Here is a 17,538-nt window from a genome sequence, read left to right on the forward strand (position 1 = left end):
GAGCTAGCAAATGTGTAGTATGGAAACAGTATCAGACAACAAAGGTTTTCATCTTGCTAAAAGCAATACATGTGCAGGACCAAACATTCTTTATGAAAAGAAACTGTGCAAGCACAGCCTCATTGAAGAGACTGTTGACATGTTTCCACGTTAACATTGACTTAAAATGAATATTTTTGAATTTTTTTTTAGTTAAACCACTCATCTAAGTCTTAGATTCTAAGATGAGTATATGAGTTGATGAAACAAAGAATAAAAAGCAAGAACTGCTCAGAGACACTATAATGAGAGTAATCTGGCCTTTGGATTACCTTGAACAGGAGATGCTATTTGTCCCTTTCCTGAATGCCTCATCTGCAGAGAGAAATTGGCAAACACTACAAAGGTACCAAGTAAGTTAAGACACCATTTAAAGATGAAACATCCAGCTCTATGAACAAACACACTCAGTACTTCAAGAGTTTGAGAGAACAAAATGTAAAATAGACTCTGATTCATCAAGATAGTAGGTGATAATCAGCAGAAGGTTTTCCTGCCAATGATCTGATGCAAGAGACCTCATCATCAATCTTGATAGCTACTAGAGTTATTCCTTCCCTAATGTGTATAAACATTACTGTGCTAACATTTTTCATGGATCTGTTATGCTGACAGGACATACCCAGGAATGTCATTGGAGGAATTTGGAATGATTCTGTGCGTGGAACTTATCAGGCTGTTGCTTGACCAGTTTGTGGAACAGATCTCCCTGTATTTACAAAGTTAATGGAATGTACTTCGCAGGGTTGTCTGACCTAGGTATGCCTTTGTTGGATTTGGTGCATAAGGCAGTGGTGGAAGAGCCATCCAATTCCATTCTTTTCTAATTTAATTCTAGTAGCTTGATAGGATTGAGTGGCCTGCTTGACTTGATTTTAGAGGACAGCTGAAAATTAATAGGCCAAATTTAATAAGGATTAGAAGTTCAAAATCTTTATTCATCCATTCCTGATGAAGGGCTTGTGCTCGAAACATCGAATTTCCTGCTCCTTGGATGCTGCCTGACCTGCTGCGCTTTAACCAGCAACACATTTTCAGCTCTGATCTCCAGCATCTGCAGACCTCACTTTTTACTCATCCATTCCTCCCTACTCTTACCAGCCTTGTATTTCATTCGAACAGGAACATCATGGCTCTGAACTCTTGTTATCACACTTTTGAAATTCTCCCACTTATCGGTCGTGCCTTTACCTGTGAACAGTCTTTTCCAATCAACTTTTGAAAGTTCGTTTCTCATACCACTAAAATTTGCCTTACTCCAATTAAGAACTTTAACTTTTATGAAAGGTTTATGTTTTTCCATAACTATTTTAAAAAGAATAGAATTATGATCACCAGTCCCAAAGTGTTGCTTCTATACCACTTCAGTCACTTGCCCTGCCTTATTTCCCAAGACAGGAGATTTTCCGTATTTTCTCAAGTTTTGCTTCTTCTCTGGTGGGTATATTTACATATTGATAAAGAAAATTTTCTTGAACACTTTTAATGAATTCCTCACCATTCAAACCTTTAACATTATGGCACTTCCAGTGAATGTTTTGAAAAATTAAAATTCCCCACTACTACAACCCTATTATTCTTACCTATGTCTCAGATTGCTCCACATATTTGGTTCTCATTTTCCCATTAACTATTGGAGGGCCTGCAATGCAATCCCATCAAGATGGGACTTCATCTGCTTTACCTGTAAGAGGCCGTGCATTGAAATGAATGCAGTTTAATTCTTCAGAGTGACCTTGTTCACTGACTTGCCTTTGTCTGCCTTTTCTAATTAACTTTCTCTTTCCTGATTCAGATCCTCATCTATCTTTCTATTTTACTAGCAGCATATTGTTCATATTAGATGCAAATCAGAGCAAAATATTTCCTCATGATTAAAGAAAAATGGAAAATTAGTAGTTCTGTTTCTCTAAGTCTTTGTTAGTGAAAGCATTTCCAGGAACATAAGTATTTAAGGCTTGGATTAATTTTAATAAACATTCTAATATTTTCAAATGTTCTTCAGTTAGAATTCAATAAACCAGATGCTCTACATCAGAAATTATAGAATAATAAAATAGTTATAGCACAGGAGGATATGGTTTATTGTATCCATGGTAGCACTTCTAGCTCACTCCTCTGCATTTTCCTAAAACATTGCATTTTTCCTATACATAATTATTCAATTTTCTTTCAAAAGACACAATTTAATCTGTCTTCACACATTCAGGCAATGCATTCCAAGTCAAAATAAATCACTGCAAAATAATATTTTTGTCACATTGTTCCTGTTCTTTTTGTTAATCATCTTAACTGCTGCTTCTTGATCTTCAACCAACAGGAAGAGTCTCTCCCTATCTACTCTGTGAAACATCTCTATCAAAACTCCTCAATCTTTTCTTCTCCAGTGAGAAAAGCCTGTGCTTTTCCTATCAATCCTTGTAACTGAAATTTCTGGAACATGAACACTTTCAGTACCTCTTCAACATCTTCATTTGTACCAATGTATTAATTGAGTCTGAGCCAGTGTTTCATGAAGATTAATCATAACTTCCTTGGGCTTGTACTCTATGTCTCTATTTTGCAGCTAAACCCATCATAATAATAACATAATTTCTCCAGCTACTGCATTTTTAAAAAAATCTAGCTTAATAAAATTATCAAGAGTAAAGAGTTTTTCTTAATTATTTCTATCCTTTCATGGGACACAGGCATTATTGGCAAGACTATCATTTCCTGCCCATCTATAATTTATTCTTCAGAAGATAGTGGCAAGTTATCCTCTTGAATTGTTGCAGTCAAATTAGTGCAGGTTCACCCACAGTGCTGTTAGTGAGGGAGTTCCAGAATCTAGAATCTAGACGAGTGACAATGAAAAATGGTGATACAGTTCTACATCAGGACTTTGTACGATTTAGTTATGTAACATTATGCAAATGCTGTACTATATTAAAAATCTGTTTTTAAAGAGACATAGTATTTGGTCGCTGTCCTCATTTTGATAGCCATCAAGTTCTATCACATTTCCTCTAAATCATAATATGTTTTTGATTAAGATATTCATTGGAAGTAAACTGAATAATTAGAAATCTATTCAAGCATTCCTGCTGGAGATCATTCCTTCTGTTTATTGTTAGTTACTGAAACAATAAAATAGTCTTCCAAAATACAATGAAAACATGTCAAGAAGTTGGCCTGTGTATTTCCAAAACAATTAGCCAGGTAAAGTCACTCCTTTAAGGATTGTTTCTGTAGTCACACTGCACTGAAAGATTTTATACAAGCACGATTAAGAAGAAAATCCAAGGTAAGAATATTAAATCTGCCATTACACACTAAAACAACCTTTTCCAAATTCATAAACAAAAGCTCTTTATAAGAAAAGATATTCTGAATTTGGTAGTTCTCAGGAAATTGTGCATTAAAGCAAGTGAAATTCTTGTTAAAAGTTCTATAAACATCTTAAGATAATATTTAAGATTTAGATATATGGCTTAAGATGTGGTGCCCAATCCAGAATATTATTTTCATGTTAATTTGACAATAAATAATTCTCGGGAAGTTTTGATTCATATTGTAGTTCAGATATTGGCTTTTAATTGCGCTGAGGATAGACAAATAAATAACTTAAGTAAAATTGGAACTTTGTTTGCAGCTTGATTAGTCAGAAATGCTATGATGATTAAACTCAGAATCTCAGGTTATAATTTTCAGTGATTCAAATGGAGGCAGATATTGATAAACTGAACACTCATCGCTGTAATTATATTTGATTCAAGGAGACATTTTTCTATATTAATCTAATGGGCACATTTGAATTATTATGCCACATTGTTCCGGCAACAATGTTTAAATTCTTAACACATTAACAAATATAGTACCACTTTTTAAATTTAAGGTGGCTTAGCATAGCTCAAATTTATGTATGTACAATTTATAAGGATAAAACAAGTGACTCCTTGTAATTTTAATTGAATAAAATAGTAAAAGACAGTCTGTCAAATAACTTGTAGATGAAGCTAATGCAAACTATAATCAATGGGTGATGCACAATAGTTGCATATAATTATTTTAACATGATTTTAATTGTTTAAAAAGTAAAATTATAGCAATGTTATGGTTAGTTTTTTTGAAGGAAGTTTTGAAGATACGCAGTTTGCATAAATTTCACAAGCTTACAAGTTGGCAAATTTTATTGAAACATTGAAAAAAGTAAAGTCAAATTTGTTTAACACAGCTTGAATATTTTGCACTTCTCTTTTAAGTCATTTGTCTGAGACTGAGAAGATTTCAAAATTTAAAATGTTGACAGGAATATAATCTTTGCAATATATTTAAAGACAATGTGGATTATAATGTTAAATGATTGTACAATTTTACTATATAATATTCAGCAATGAATATCACAATCACTTTTCTCTCATAGTATCTCACAGAAATCTGGAATATATTTAGTGAAGTATAGAATAATACGTAAAAAACATTAATGGACAAGGCTTTTAGAATGAAATTGCTGAAATGTGTATTCCTATTGTGGACTCTCACTCACTACTAATACTTCTATGGAATTATTAGTTTTAATCAATGTGCTGGCTATTAATTTTGTAAGGATTATACCTGTAATTTCCAGTATTGAAGTTGAAATTTTAAATCGAATGTTAGGTCCTTACTGTAGGAGTCCACATTCAGAAAAGCAATTATAATATACATTTGTTCTTGAAGCAATGTTGATCAAATGTAATCCCCTCTCTTTTTAAAGGATTCAATCAGGAGTTTAGCTGCTAGAAGTAACTTAAACATGTATATCACAGTGAACATGAACGATACGGCAAGGTAAGGAACAAAGAACATCTTAAGAGGAAATATGTAACAACACTGAGGGACAAAATAATCTGCAGAAGCATTAGTTTGAATTTTGGACAGCATATTAGAGGGGAGGAGTTTTTGACTCAAAGAAATCAGCCGATTACAATGAAATCTCTAGCAAATGAAATAATTTAAAGAATATGAATTTCCTTACTAACATTTTTGGTTATTCCAGCTACATATGAAAAAATAATTTAAAATTTAATGCCTATGGGCTATTTTTAATAATGGGACTGGTTTTGTAAATCTGAGCTTCCAGCATGAGCCTTCTTCATCAATTGAACCAAGCCATTATGTTTTATGGGAACAATTATGTTGACTATTGGAGATTTTATTGTTTTATTGTGGTGGGGAGGGAGAAGACAAAATGGGAGCACTCACTGATAAACCTGAGAAAGGAGTCACATTTAAATCTTTAAGCAAATTTGGACATTGAGTAAAATAAAAGTTCTGCTTATTGGCTACCATTTTGATACCACTTTTATTGTTATTTTTGGTCAGTCTTTCAAATTCCATCTGCTGCAAAGATGTGCAATGACATTGTTGAACAGGTTAATTAGAAAATACCTAAACTATAGCTCCGAAATTTACAAATCCTGGGTCTCATTCTTGAAATACATTACATATCAAAGAAAGGAAAATGGATCATTTTTATAACTACTTAAGATTATCTGATATCAAATAGATTTGGAATTACTTTAATCTTTCATTCTTTAAATAAATAAGACAAAAGTGTGTTTTTTTTCAGGCATGGAAGTGAGTTTTTTAAAGCAGCTCACATAAATGACACTGTCAGTATGAAGTCCTTATTGACAAGTAAAGATTTTGATCCTGCCATTCGAGGTGTGTTTATTATATCTTAATTAATTCTAGTCATTATTATCTGTAATCTAATTTTTCTTCACCCATTTTAATTGCCCTGTATATCATCAGGTGGGAATGAAATTTCCTCTGCTAAAAGCAGTTGATAATTGAATGTATGCACCAGTGTGAAAGGCATCTAGATTAATTTGTCCTTATTTTCCATCTGCCTTCTTGAACTGCCTCTGATTTGAACCTTTCAGTCAACTCCTGCTGAAATCATGAATATTACCAAATGGAGACTGAGGGTTTTAAGCCTCTGTTAATTTGCTATATCCATTAATCAGTTCTATTCTTAGAGGTAATTTATTGAAATCTAATGTCCTTCAACTGCAAAGACTTCTTCATTAATAGCAAGCAGCTCAAACACTTGAATATATGAAAGTCAGTTTAGGACATTAATAGTCATCTATTGATAAGAGCCTAGTAACAAAATATTTAGAAACCAAAATATCAGACATAGCATATCATGAGAAAAATTTCAAATTACAACTTACAAACATATCATAACACTTCAGTGTTGATCCACCGATGTAGCTTAACATTCATATTGTCGGGAACTCTAGGTACAAATTTTTGGCATACAAAACATGTCTCATGAATAAGAGACTGCAAATCATAAGTTGCATAAAACACAAAAGTATTTGTCATTCAAATCTGTTCTGTCATTCGTGAGATTCACAGCTGATCCAAATTATAATTCATAATAACAAGATAATTCATAAGCACACCAGGAATTAGTTTATCATTTAAGTAGCTTAATACTTAGCATTTTGAATTCCTGAAACAGTGATTTCAAGTCAAATATTTTTTTAAAAAATTCTTACATTTAATTCCACGCTGATGTTTTAAAAATCCTTCTTCTTTTCTGATTTCTCCCCATTTCCTGGAAGATACTGACTCGTATCACATATGGCTTGATGAACAACAACAACATGTTCAAGCGACAATCCACCAAGCTACCCGTCAATTGTTTTGACTGAGCCATAAAGCATCACATTGTCATAAAATTGTCACCAGCTGCACATAAAACTACATGCACTGTTTACTGCAGACCTTGCTACAGAAAACAGAATCAATAGCAGTCCTTCCCTTTTGTTGTCCTTCAAAATCTCAGCATGAGACTCTGGAATTTCCCCCTAAACCACCCTGCCTCTATCATTTCATTCACTTAAACACTTACCTTGGTCCTATTCTGTCCTTTAGAGAGCAATTTTCTCAGTTCCTGAAAGATGTCTACCAATGATGATTCAATTGGAAAGATATGGGAAAACAAGGTTAGAACATAGAACATAGAACATAGAACAGTACAGCACAGAACAGGCCCTTCAGCCCACGATGTTGTGCCGACCACTGATCCTCATGTATGCACCCTCAAATTTCTGTGACCATATGCATGTCCAGTAGTCTCTTAAATGTCCCCAATGACCTTGCTTCCACAACTGCTGCTGGCAACGTATTCCATGCTCTCACAACTCTCTGTGTAAAGAACCTGCCTCTGACATCCCCTCTATACTTTCCTCCAACCAGCTTAAAACTATGGCCCCTCGTGTTAGTCATTTCTGCCCTAGGAAATAGTCTCTGGCTATCAATTCCATCTATGCCACTCATTATCTTGTATACCTCAATTAGGTCCCCTCTCCTCCTCCTTTTCTCCAATGAAAAAAGTCCGAGCTCAGTCAACCTGTCTTCATAAGATAAGCCCTCCAGTCCAGGCAGCATACTGGTAAACCTCCTCTGAACCCTCTCCAAAGCATTTACATCTTTCCTATAATAGGGCAACCAGAACACAGTATTCCAAGTGCGGTCTAACCAAAGTTTTATAGAGCTGCAACAAGATCTCACAATAAGATCTCAATCCCCCTGTTAATGAAAGCCAAAACACCATATGGGTGGCCATTTTAAGGGATCTATGTACCTGCACACCAAGATCCCTCTGTTCCTCCACACTGCCAAGAATCCTATCCTTAATCCTGTACTCAGCTTTCAAATTCGACCTTCCAAAATGCATCCCACCTCGCATTCATCCAGGTTGAACTTCATCTGCCACCTCTCAGCCCATCTCTGCATCCTGTCAATGTCCCGCTGCAGCCTACAACAGCCCTCTATACTGTCAATGACACCTCCAACCTTTGTGTCATCTGCAAACTTGCTGACCCATCCTTCAATCCCTTCATCCAAGTCATTAATAAAAATTACAAACAGTAGAGGCCCAAGGACTCAGCCCTGTGGAACACCACTCACCACAGACTTCCAGGCAGAATATTTTCCTTCTACTACCACTCACTGTCTTCTATTGGCCAGCCAATTCTGTATCCAGACAGCTAAGTTCCCCTGTATCCCATTCCTCCTGACCTTCTGAATAAGCCTACCTTGGAGAACCTTATCAAATGCCTTGATGAAGTCCATATACACCACGTCCACAGCTCGACCCTCATCAACGTTTCTAATCACATCCTCAAAGAACTCGATAAGGTTTGTGAGGCATGACCTGCCCCTCACAAAGCCGTGTTGACTGCATTTAATCAAGCCATGTTCTTCCAGATGGTCATAAATCCTATCCCTCAGAATCCTTTCTAACAACTTGCAGATGACAGACGTGAGACTTACTGGTCTGTAATTGCCGGGGATTTCCCTATTTCCTTTCTTGAAGAGAGGAATTACATTTGCCTCTCTCCAGTCCTCAGGTACAACTCCAGTGGAGAGCGAGGATGCAAAAATCTTCGCAAGTGGCGAAGCAATTGCATTTCTCGTTTCCTAAAGCAGTCGAGGACAAATCTGGTCCTGGCCTGACGACTTGTCAATCTTAATGTTTGACAAAATTTTCAGAACATCAACTTCCTCTATCTCTATCCATTCCAGCATGCACACCTGCTCTTCAAAGGTTTCATTCACTACAAAGTTTGTTTCTTTCATAAAGACAGAAGCAAAAAACTCATTTAGGGCTTCGCCTACCTCCTCAGACTCCACACACAAGTTCCCTATGCTATCCCTGATCAGCCCTACTCTTTCTTTGAGCATTCTCTTATTCCTCACATAAGTGTAAAATGCCTTTGTGTTCTCCCTAATCTGTTCTGCCAAGCCTTTCTCGTGCCCCCTCCTGGCTCTCCTCAGACCATTTTGAGCTCCTTCCTCACCTGCCTGTAATCCTCTATAGCTGAGCTTGACCCTAGCTTCCTCCACCTTATGTAAGCTACCTTTTTTCTTTTGACGAGAAGCTCCACCGCTCTTGTCATCCAAAGTTCCTTTATCTTATCACTTCTTGCCTATCTCAGAGGGACATATTTATTCATCACTTGCAACAACTGTTCCTTAAACAGTCTCCACATATCTATAGTGCCTTTACCATGGAACAATTGCTCCCAATCCATGCTTCCTAACTCATGTCTAATCGCATCATAGTTTCCTCTTCCCCAATTAAATATCCTCCCATTTTGCCTAATCTTCTCCTTCTCCATAGATGAAGTTCCCAAGCTCCAAACAACTCCTCTTCCTTCCCAACCAGAATGAGTCTTTCAGTGTCCACATAAAGTTCCTCTACTAAACCTCCTGAGCATCATGGAACTGAATTCCAGCAGCAAGGAACGTTCTCATCCCTGAGTTTCATCTCCATAGCTATGTAGAATGTGAGGCAGTTGTGATCACTATCACCAAAATGCTCTCCCGCCTCAAGATCTGATACTTGCCCCGGCTCGTTTCCGTGCACCAAGTTTAGAATGGCCTCTCCCCTCGTCGAGTAAAAAGTGAGGTCTGCAGATGCTGGAGATCAGAGCTGAAAATGTGTTGCTGGTTAAAGCGCAGCAGGTCAGGCAGCATCCAAGGAGCAGGAAATTCGACATTTCGGGCAAAAGCCCTTCATCAGGAATCTCCCCTCATCGGCCTGTCAACGTACTGAGTTAAGAAACCCCTCCTGAACACACCTTACAAAAACAGCTCCATTGAAATCTTCTGCTCGAAGGAGGTTCCAATCAATGTTGGGAAAGTTAAAGTCACCAATTACAACAACCCCACTATGTCCACACTTTTCCAAAATCTACCGACCTATGCTTTCTTCCATCTCCTTGCTGCTATTGGGGGGCCTGTAGTAAATCTCTGACGAGGTGACTGCTCCCTTGCTGTTCCTAATTTCCACCCATACTGACTCGGTAGGCAGATCTTCCTCGACAATGGAAGCTCCTGTAGCTGTGATACCCTCTCTGATTAGTAGTGCTACACCCCCTCCTCTTTTTCCCCTCACCCTATCCTTTTTAAATGCTCTAAACCCTGGAACATCCAGCAACCATTCCTGCCCCTGAGAAACCCATGTCTCTGTTATGGCCACAACATCATAGCACCAGGTAATGATCTATGCTATAAGTTCATCACTTTTATTTCTGATACTCCTTGCTTTAAAGCAAACACATTTTAACTGATCCCTTGGTTCCTTCCCAGGAAAATCCTTCCCACTAGCTGGTCTACCTCTTGCTATTGCCTCATCTGCATCAACTCACACCTCTGGTATACAGCTTAGGTTCCCACCCTCCGGCCATACTAGTTTAAACCCTCTCGAACTACTCGAGCAAACCTTCCACCCAGGACATTGGTCCCTTCCAGTTCAGATGCAACCCATCCTTCTTGTAAACATCCCACCTTCCCCAGAAGGCATCCCAATTATCTACAAATCTGAAGCCCTCCCTCCTACACCAGCTGCGCAGCCACGTGTTAAGCTGCGCCCACTCCCTGTTCCTTGCCTTGCTATCTCGTGGCACCGGTAGTAAACTAGAGAACACTACTCTGTTCGTCCTGCTTTGCAGCTTCCATCCTAACTCCCTGAAATCACTTTTTATATCCTCGATCCTTTCCCTGGCTATGTCATTAGTGCCAATATGTAACACGATTTCTGGCTGTTCGCCAAGGTTCTCAATGATGAAGAAAGAAGTCAGATTTACTGGCCAAGATTTTAATAGCACGATGAAAATCTCACTAGTAAGCAGCAAGGGGCCTATTTGCATGCATTACCATCTCATCATTACCTAATTGCACATCTTTTATATGTAGTTAGCTATTTTTCCAGGTAGAGGAAATAAACTATGTGGTGACAGTTCCTGACATGAGTGGATATCTGGTGACTCCAGCTTGCCACTTGCTCCTCAAGGCATCCACCTTGGCTGACAGACCCAACATTTTACAGCACACTCCATGGGGACCAATCTCTACATCCTTCATCCACAGAGATTGGCATCATCAAAGCAGCAGGTTCACCAGATCAGAGCACATCTTTGACTCACTTGGAAGAAAGTTCACCACTTTAATACTGCACTTGGAGTTCACTGACATGTTTCATTACAATGCTTTTGCCTCTTTGAATGCAGAAACAGACACCTATCACATGCATTGGAGCAGTTTGTATCTCAGAGCTCACATCTAATCTAAACTAATCTAATCTCAGAGTTCTTAGGTTGCTCTCTCAGCATGCACTGACTTTTCACATTCTTGCGTGCTCCCAACATCAATACCACGCTTGCCTTTTAGTACATTGCCACATCATTCAGAACTTACAGTCTCAAATTACTTCTGTCTTGCCTTTTAGCACAGACACAAAGCCAAGTAGCTTGAGGTAGTTGCCAGCAGTAATCAGTCAATGGGGTGGACATGTTGTTGTATGGCACCATCTATGTCATCACACTTGCAAGGTGTGCCAGCAGCTTATGTGACAAACACATAGCACATATTTCCATTTAATGGCTGCATCTGAAAATGCCAGGAGATTAGTTCATGGTCAATTAAGGTAGATTGTATACAGTCAGGGATTGTTGCCACAGTCAGACAATGGCATCAACCAGTAGCAACAAAGAGAAATAAATAGGTGGTGAAAAAATAAATAATTTTCCAGTGACTGACAGACCGAATCATATGATAAGATTTCACATTTTAACTGTTTTATTATAACAAACAAATTATATTCAACATTAACTTAACATTACTTCATAGTCAACTAGTACAGAAAACTATTGAAAAGACAATTTCACCATGAATTAATTAATGCAGTGGAAATTCCACTCAGTTTGCACATTGTGCCACACTTTTCACACATATGTAATTTTATAGATGAAGTTCCCAAGCTCCAAACAACTCCTCTTCCTTCCCAACCAGAATGAGTCTTTCAGTGTCCACATAAAGTTCCTCTACTAAACCTCCTGAGCATCATGGAACTGACTTCCAGCAGCAAGGAACGTTCTCATCCCTGAGTTTCATCTCCTTGAACAGGGATTTTGTTCTCATCAGCAATCTCTTCCGTGGATACCACAAGGACAATTATTTCCTCTATTTGGCACAACAACAGCCATTTCTCTCTCTTTCTGCTTTATCTATCTACCTGAGTTGAGAGTTTGTGTCTAGCAATACCACCTGCCTGTCTTTTGAGTCAAGGTGTGAAAACTGGCTTTTAAATATCTATGACATTTTTATAGTTTTGACCTGGGCTTCTGTCTCTACATGATGAATTTTAGCTGTGGTCCCTACAGTCCCATCCTCCATTCAATGGTTTTCTATTTTAAGTTGAATTAAAAGAAACAATTTAAAATATAGCCACTTATAAAGTCTCACATTTGTCACATCACTAAACCCTTAATCTCATTATAGATAGTTATAAAGTTATCCTTCACACAACACCAGGTTATAGTCCAACAGGTTTATTTGGAACTACTAGCTTTCAGAGTGCTGCTCCTTTATTAGGTAACTAATGCGGGCAGGATTGGAATACAGACAGACTCTAACTTCACACTTTTAATGCATTGTCTGAGCTGAGTTGTCACCTTTTTTTAATAAACCTTAAATTATCTTAGGAATGTGACTGGTAAGAAATTCTGGGATTTACATATTAATGAACTAATACCTGCAGTCCATTCTAAAAGATGAAACATTTAGCAGCAATCTAAGTTTGTTCAATATATCGTATCACTTGCATGACACTGAGATCTTTTGTTATAAATTTATCTGATTAAGGAGTAGTGTTCTGGATGCTAGTACTTCCAAATAAACCTGTTGGACTATAACTTGGTGCTGTGTGATTTTAACTTTGTCCACGCCAGTCCAACACTAGCACCTCCACACCATAGGAAGTTATAAACAGAGTGCTTGGTGTAGAATATATGTGAAATAATCCTCAACTCTTGTGAATTTAACCTCAGACATAGAATTTATATTTAAAATAAAATTATCGGGCACTTCATTTACCTAAAATATTTTTTAAAAAGCCCGGTTAGTACCAGTAATACCATGGAACTGACATAAACTTATGGTGCCATGCTATTATTGGCATGTAAATGGTGGGTTAGATTTCATTATAACAGCAATGACCCTGAGGATGGGAAAGAATGACTCGGACAATTGTGCGTCAGCTGTTATGTGATCATTGGTCCAATCTTTTGACTATCCGGCAGCTAATAAAGGACAGAGTCTTAAAGGCCACTTGGGAGTTGAGATCCTGCCTCTAGGAGTGTTGGTCAGTGCAGAGACTGGTTGACTGAACAATGATACCAAGTTTCAGAAAGTTAGATATAGTAATAAGAAACATTTGTTGTTATAAGTTTGTTTCATAAGCTTATTTGCTCAAATTACAAAATATTTTTTATAAAATAATATCACCAGCATTTTGATATTTCATTTTGATTTTGTTCTAAACTGAAATTCAACATTATTATTTAAAGGGAATTTGGAAGAAACAATCCTGCACACTGCCTTGTTAAATGGCAATAAGGAAATTGCAGAATTTATTCTGGATATGATGCCATCTCTCATCAATGAACCAATGACATCTGATATGTACAGAGGTAAAAAATAATAGTAGTGTTCTCATCGTTTATTGAGCCAGTTTTGACTATGTTAAAGACACTGTACAAAAGCAATCTGTTATTGTAGAATTTTAATCTCAGATTCATTAAAAGAAGAATTTACTTTATATGCGTTTACCAAAATGAACATGTTTGGAAAACAAAATAAGTGCTCATTTTGATCTATTTAACTAATCATTAAGTTTTGCAATATTAGCTAACAGATTTTATTTAATTAAAAGACATGGTCTTGTACATTAATATTAATTGTTTCTGAACCTTAATCAAAGTCTAAATATTGATGCCTGAGGTAAAACTGTCAGATATGTGACACTGAATCATGCAGTTGATCAAACTTTGGCCTTTCACCTTTAACATGTGGATCAGAACAAGTGGTGACTAGTGGGAGGAAATTCTCCTCTACCTATAATGGAGTTTGTGAGAGTGTTTGGACTGTTCCAATTTCTATCGAGAGCTTAATTCCAGCAGAGGTAGGGAGATGGCAGAGTTTGGGTATGCCATCACCTAGTGCCCTTCTTGCCACCAAGAGCAGGAGATTCAACCCAAAGAAACGTGGTGGCACGGTGGCACAATGGTTAGGACTGCTGCCTCACAGCACCAGAGACCTGGGTTCAATTCCTGCCTCAGGCAACTGTCTGTGTGGAGTTTGCACATTCTTCCTATGTCTGGGTGCTCCGGTTTCCTCCCACAGTCCAAAAATGGGCAGGTTAGGTGAATTTGCTGTGCTAAATTGCCTGTAATGTGTTGGTGAAGGGGTAAACGTAGGGGAATGGGTCTGGGTGGGTTGCTCTTCGGAGGGTCGGTGTGGACTTGTTGGTACGAAAGGCCTATTTCCACACTGTAAGTAATCTATTCTAATCAAACAATTACATACCAGTGTGCTGCTTGAATCCATGGTTCATGGAAGAGTTTGCTTTCATGATTAACTTTAAATTAATTCAGTGCAATTGAATCTGTAACATGACGAGCACAATTTCACAATCAAATCTGAAATTCTGCTCCTTAAGCTAATATGCAAGGCACAAGATAAACCATTGCTGACTAGCTATACAGAGATAAAACTATTACTTAATAGTCACCAAGTCATCTTTCCTTTGTAACATTCAAAAACATTTAAACTCAGTAACAAAATCTGAACATTCTTTCCTGATTTGGTTGCCATTATCAGCCAATTGAGGAATGTTGGTCATCTACAATTAAATATTTTTATTTCAGTTAGCCAATGTCAGCAGCAGATATTCTCAAGCTAAAATAAACCTTCCAGCTAACTGAAAAAAAACTATATTACTCACATCTTTAATGTGATGCTATTTCTTATCCTGTTTGGATAAAAGAGCTGTCTCTTGCACCATTTTCATTTCTGTTTCTTTTCATCCAATAGGTGAGACCCCCATGCACATTGCTGTTCTGAAACAAGATGTGGAAATGGTTAAGGAACTGTTGAAACGAGGTGCTGATGTGATGAATGCTCGTGCAACTGGCTCCTGCTTTGTCCCTGGGGAGGAATGTCAGTGTTACTATGGTAATCTCTCATTTATTCTCCAAAAGTAGAATTGGTCTATTTTTTATTAAATTGACAAAGTGAGCAGGGTCAGAGTACATGTGAGCTTTATACCTATTGACTGTGTATCCTTCTTGGTCAGGTTTAACAATATGTACAATGTGTCAGTTGTGTATAAAGTAATGATTTTAAATGATTCTAATATTCAGATTACGTTGGCTGTACATAATGTCAAACACAGCACGGATGAAGGCAAGGAATTCTACTCAAAATTTTGAAAGGGGCAGTTGTAGCTGTGCCAGTCCCTTAAGACCCTAGTAATTATGTCCGAGTTGTATTCGTCGCTATCATGCAATAAACCCTCTTGTTATCTGAGCACAATCCTTCTTCTACAGACACTAATAGGTGGATTATCCTCTATCACTGATTACTAGATAGCCTGAAGACAAACAAGATTGGTGGCAGCAAACTATCTCAAGCAACCTTTGCGTAGCACCATATCTTGGTAGAGGTGGCAAATACCAAGGTAAATGTCCAAGGTACCATCTGGGAAAATGCCACATGAGGTTTGGGAGTGTGCCTTAGTGGGGGAGAAATGAGACAGCAGGACATACAGCGCAAATACAGAAATATAACCATTACATTTGTAATGCATTGTTGGAAGTGCTTCTATAAAGAAATGCAGCACAGGATGTTTCTCCAATGTGATATTGAAGCCATCATCCAAACAGGTGAGCTCTCACAGCAAAGAGAAGAAAGTGTAGGCCATCTCAATGTTGTATTTGTGAAGCAGAAATCTAGCTACAAATATACTGAGGTAAGAGTACTCTTGTGTATCAAAGAGATTGGCAAAATACATGCACCATCAATTTTTCTTCCTGTCTCAGACACTTTACTAACCCTTTGAATGCGTCCTTATAACTTTGTTCTATAGCAGAGTACAATAATATATGCATAAATGTATATATGACATTTACAGCACTGATACCTTTAAGGGTCTTCATCTCAAACAGATTTTAAAAATCTAGCTACATAATGCATTTACCATCCTTTTCATTTTTGTTCTTCTCATTCTATTTGTTAACTCACTTCCCTCTATGCCTGCACTCAAACACCATAAAATGTGAATTACTATGTTTGTAGATTGAAGCATATTGGAGCCAGAAGTGAAATATATATTCCTTTTCTATTTCTATAGCTGTTAAAAATGAAGCAAAATCTCATAGCATCATGCACCACCCAAATAACAATCACAGACCTGGAGTATCTAACGTAGGCATTTAGATACTGATTTTCAAATAGAAGCATCAGGACAATCACAGACTGTGGATCAAGAGGAGTGAGGGACAGAACCTACTCATTGGAGGATCAGATAAGTTTTGTGATTTGGACTTTCTTCCAGAAGAAAAACGGATGTTACCTCTGACCAAATATAAGGGATTCAGTTGGCCGACTGAAGGCATTTATTAGTATGGAAAATGCGTGTATGAAGGGTAGTCAAATGATATGGATACAGCAAACTCAAAAAAAGTTAGGGAATTGCCAATTAGATTTACATTGGAATGGTTGTCATTCAGTTTTTCTGGTCCTTTTGCAGTCCAAACAGTTAGTTGAATAAATATTTAATTACCAGAGAAGTGAGTGGATTGGTCCACTTTGACAAGTCTTGTGCTGATCAACAAAATTTGTGGAACACTTAATTTTGGTATAATAGTACATTTGATACATTGACATTGGTATAATGGTATATTTGATTTTTTAAAATTAATTGTTCACTCATTTTCTTCTAACCTATTCATAACTCTGAAATGTTCAGAGTAGTTTTTGCCAAAGCGTTTAGATGACATTGGACAATTGTTACAAATAATCTCAGAAAAATCACTGAATTACTTTCTTGTTATTTAAAACAAGCTATCATTGAATGGTAAGTTTTACTAACATACCAAAATGTTTATGGATTTAATGGAACCCCAATAATTTCATGTCGGCCAAAGGATAAATAATACAATGAGCCAACTAAGAGAAACGTACATTCAAAAATATACAGGAAGTAACACAAAGTAATCTGAACTAGAATACAATTGGTCATAATTTTCTATAGCAGGCCGCTTGACAAATTCCAGCATTAGTTAGGTTTTGGATTTATTGCCTGGCGAGTTAAAAACATAAGAAATAGGAGCAGGCAAAGACTGTATGGTCCATAGAGTCTGCTCTGCAATTGAGTATGATCAATACATAAGAAACAAACGAGAGGCAAAAGTAGAAATTGGACTGCTCCAAATTGATGTAGGAAGGCTAGTGATTGGCCATAAGAAAATAGCCGAAGAACTCAATAAATACTTTGTGTCAGTCTTCATACTGATTAGCAAGGTTAGATCTCATGGAATACAGGGAGAACTAGCTACCTGGTTACAAAACTGACTCAAAGGTAGAAGACAGAGGGTGGTGGTGGAGGTTTGT

General features: G+C 37.3%; 1 protein-coding gene across 1 annotated transcript in view; it reads left to right on the plus strand.

Moving 5' to 3' along the window:
* The first annotated feature begins 3,269 nt into the window (after positions 1-3,269).
* The window catches only part of LOC132821896 (transient receptor potential cation channel subfamily V member 6-like), a 54,111-nt gene continuing 39,842 nt past the window's right edge, over positions 3,270-17,538 (plus strand). Inside the window, exons 1-5 of the mRNA XM_060834824.1 lie at positions 3,270-3,325; positions 4,778-4,851; positions 5,633-5,727; positions 13,434-13,556; positions 14,959-15,099. Of these exons, the coding sequence (XP_060690807.1) occupies positions 4,817-4,851; positions 5,633-5,727; positions 13,434-13,556; positions 14,959-15,099 (394 nt within the window). The 5' untranslated portion in view covers positions 3,270-3,325; positions 4,778-4,816. The remainder of the gene's footprint in view (positions 3,326-4,777; positions 4,852-5,632; positions 5,728-13,433; positions 13,557-14,958; positions 15,100-17,538) is intronic.

This window comes from Hemiscyllium ocellatum, chromosome 13 (assembly GCF_020745735.1).
Source record: "Hemiscyllium ocellatum isolate sHemOce1 chromosome 13, sHemOce1.pat.X.cur, whole genome shotgun sequence".
NCBI lineage: Eukaryota > Metazoa > Chordata > Chondrichthyes > Orectolobiformes > Hemiscylliidae > Hemiscyllium > Hemiscyllium ocellatum.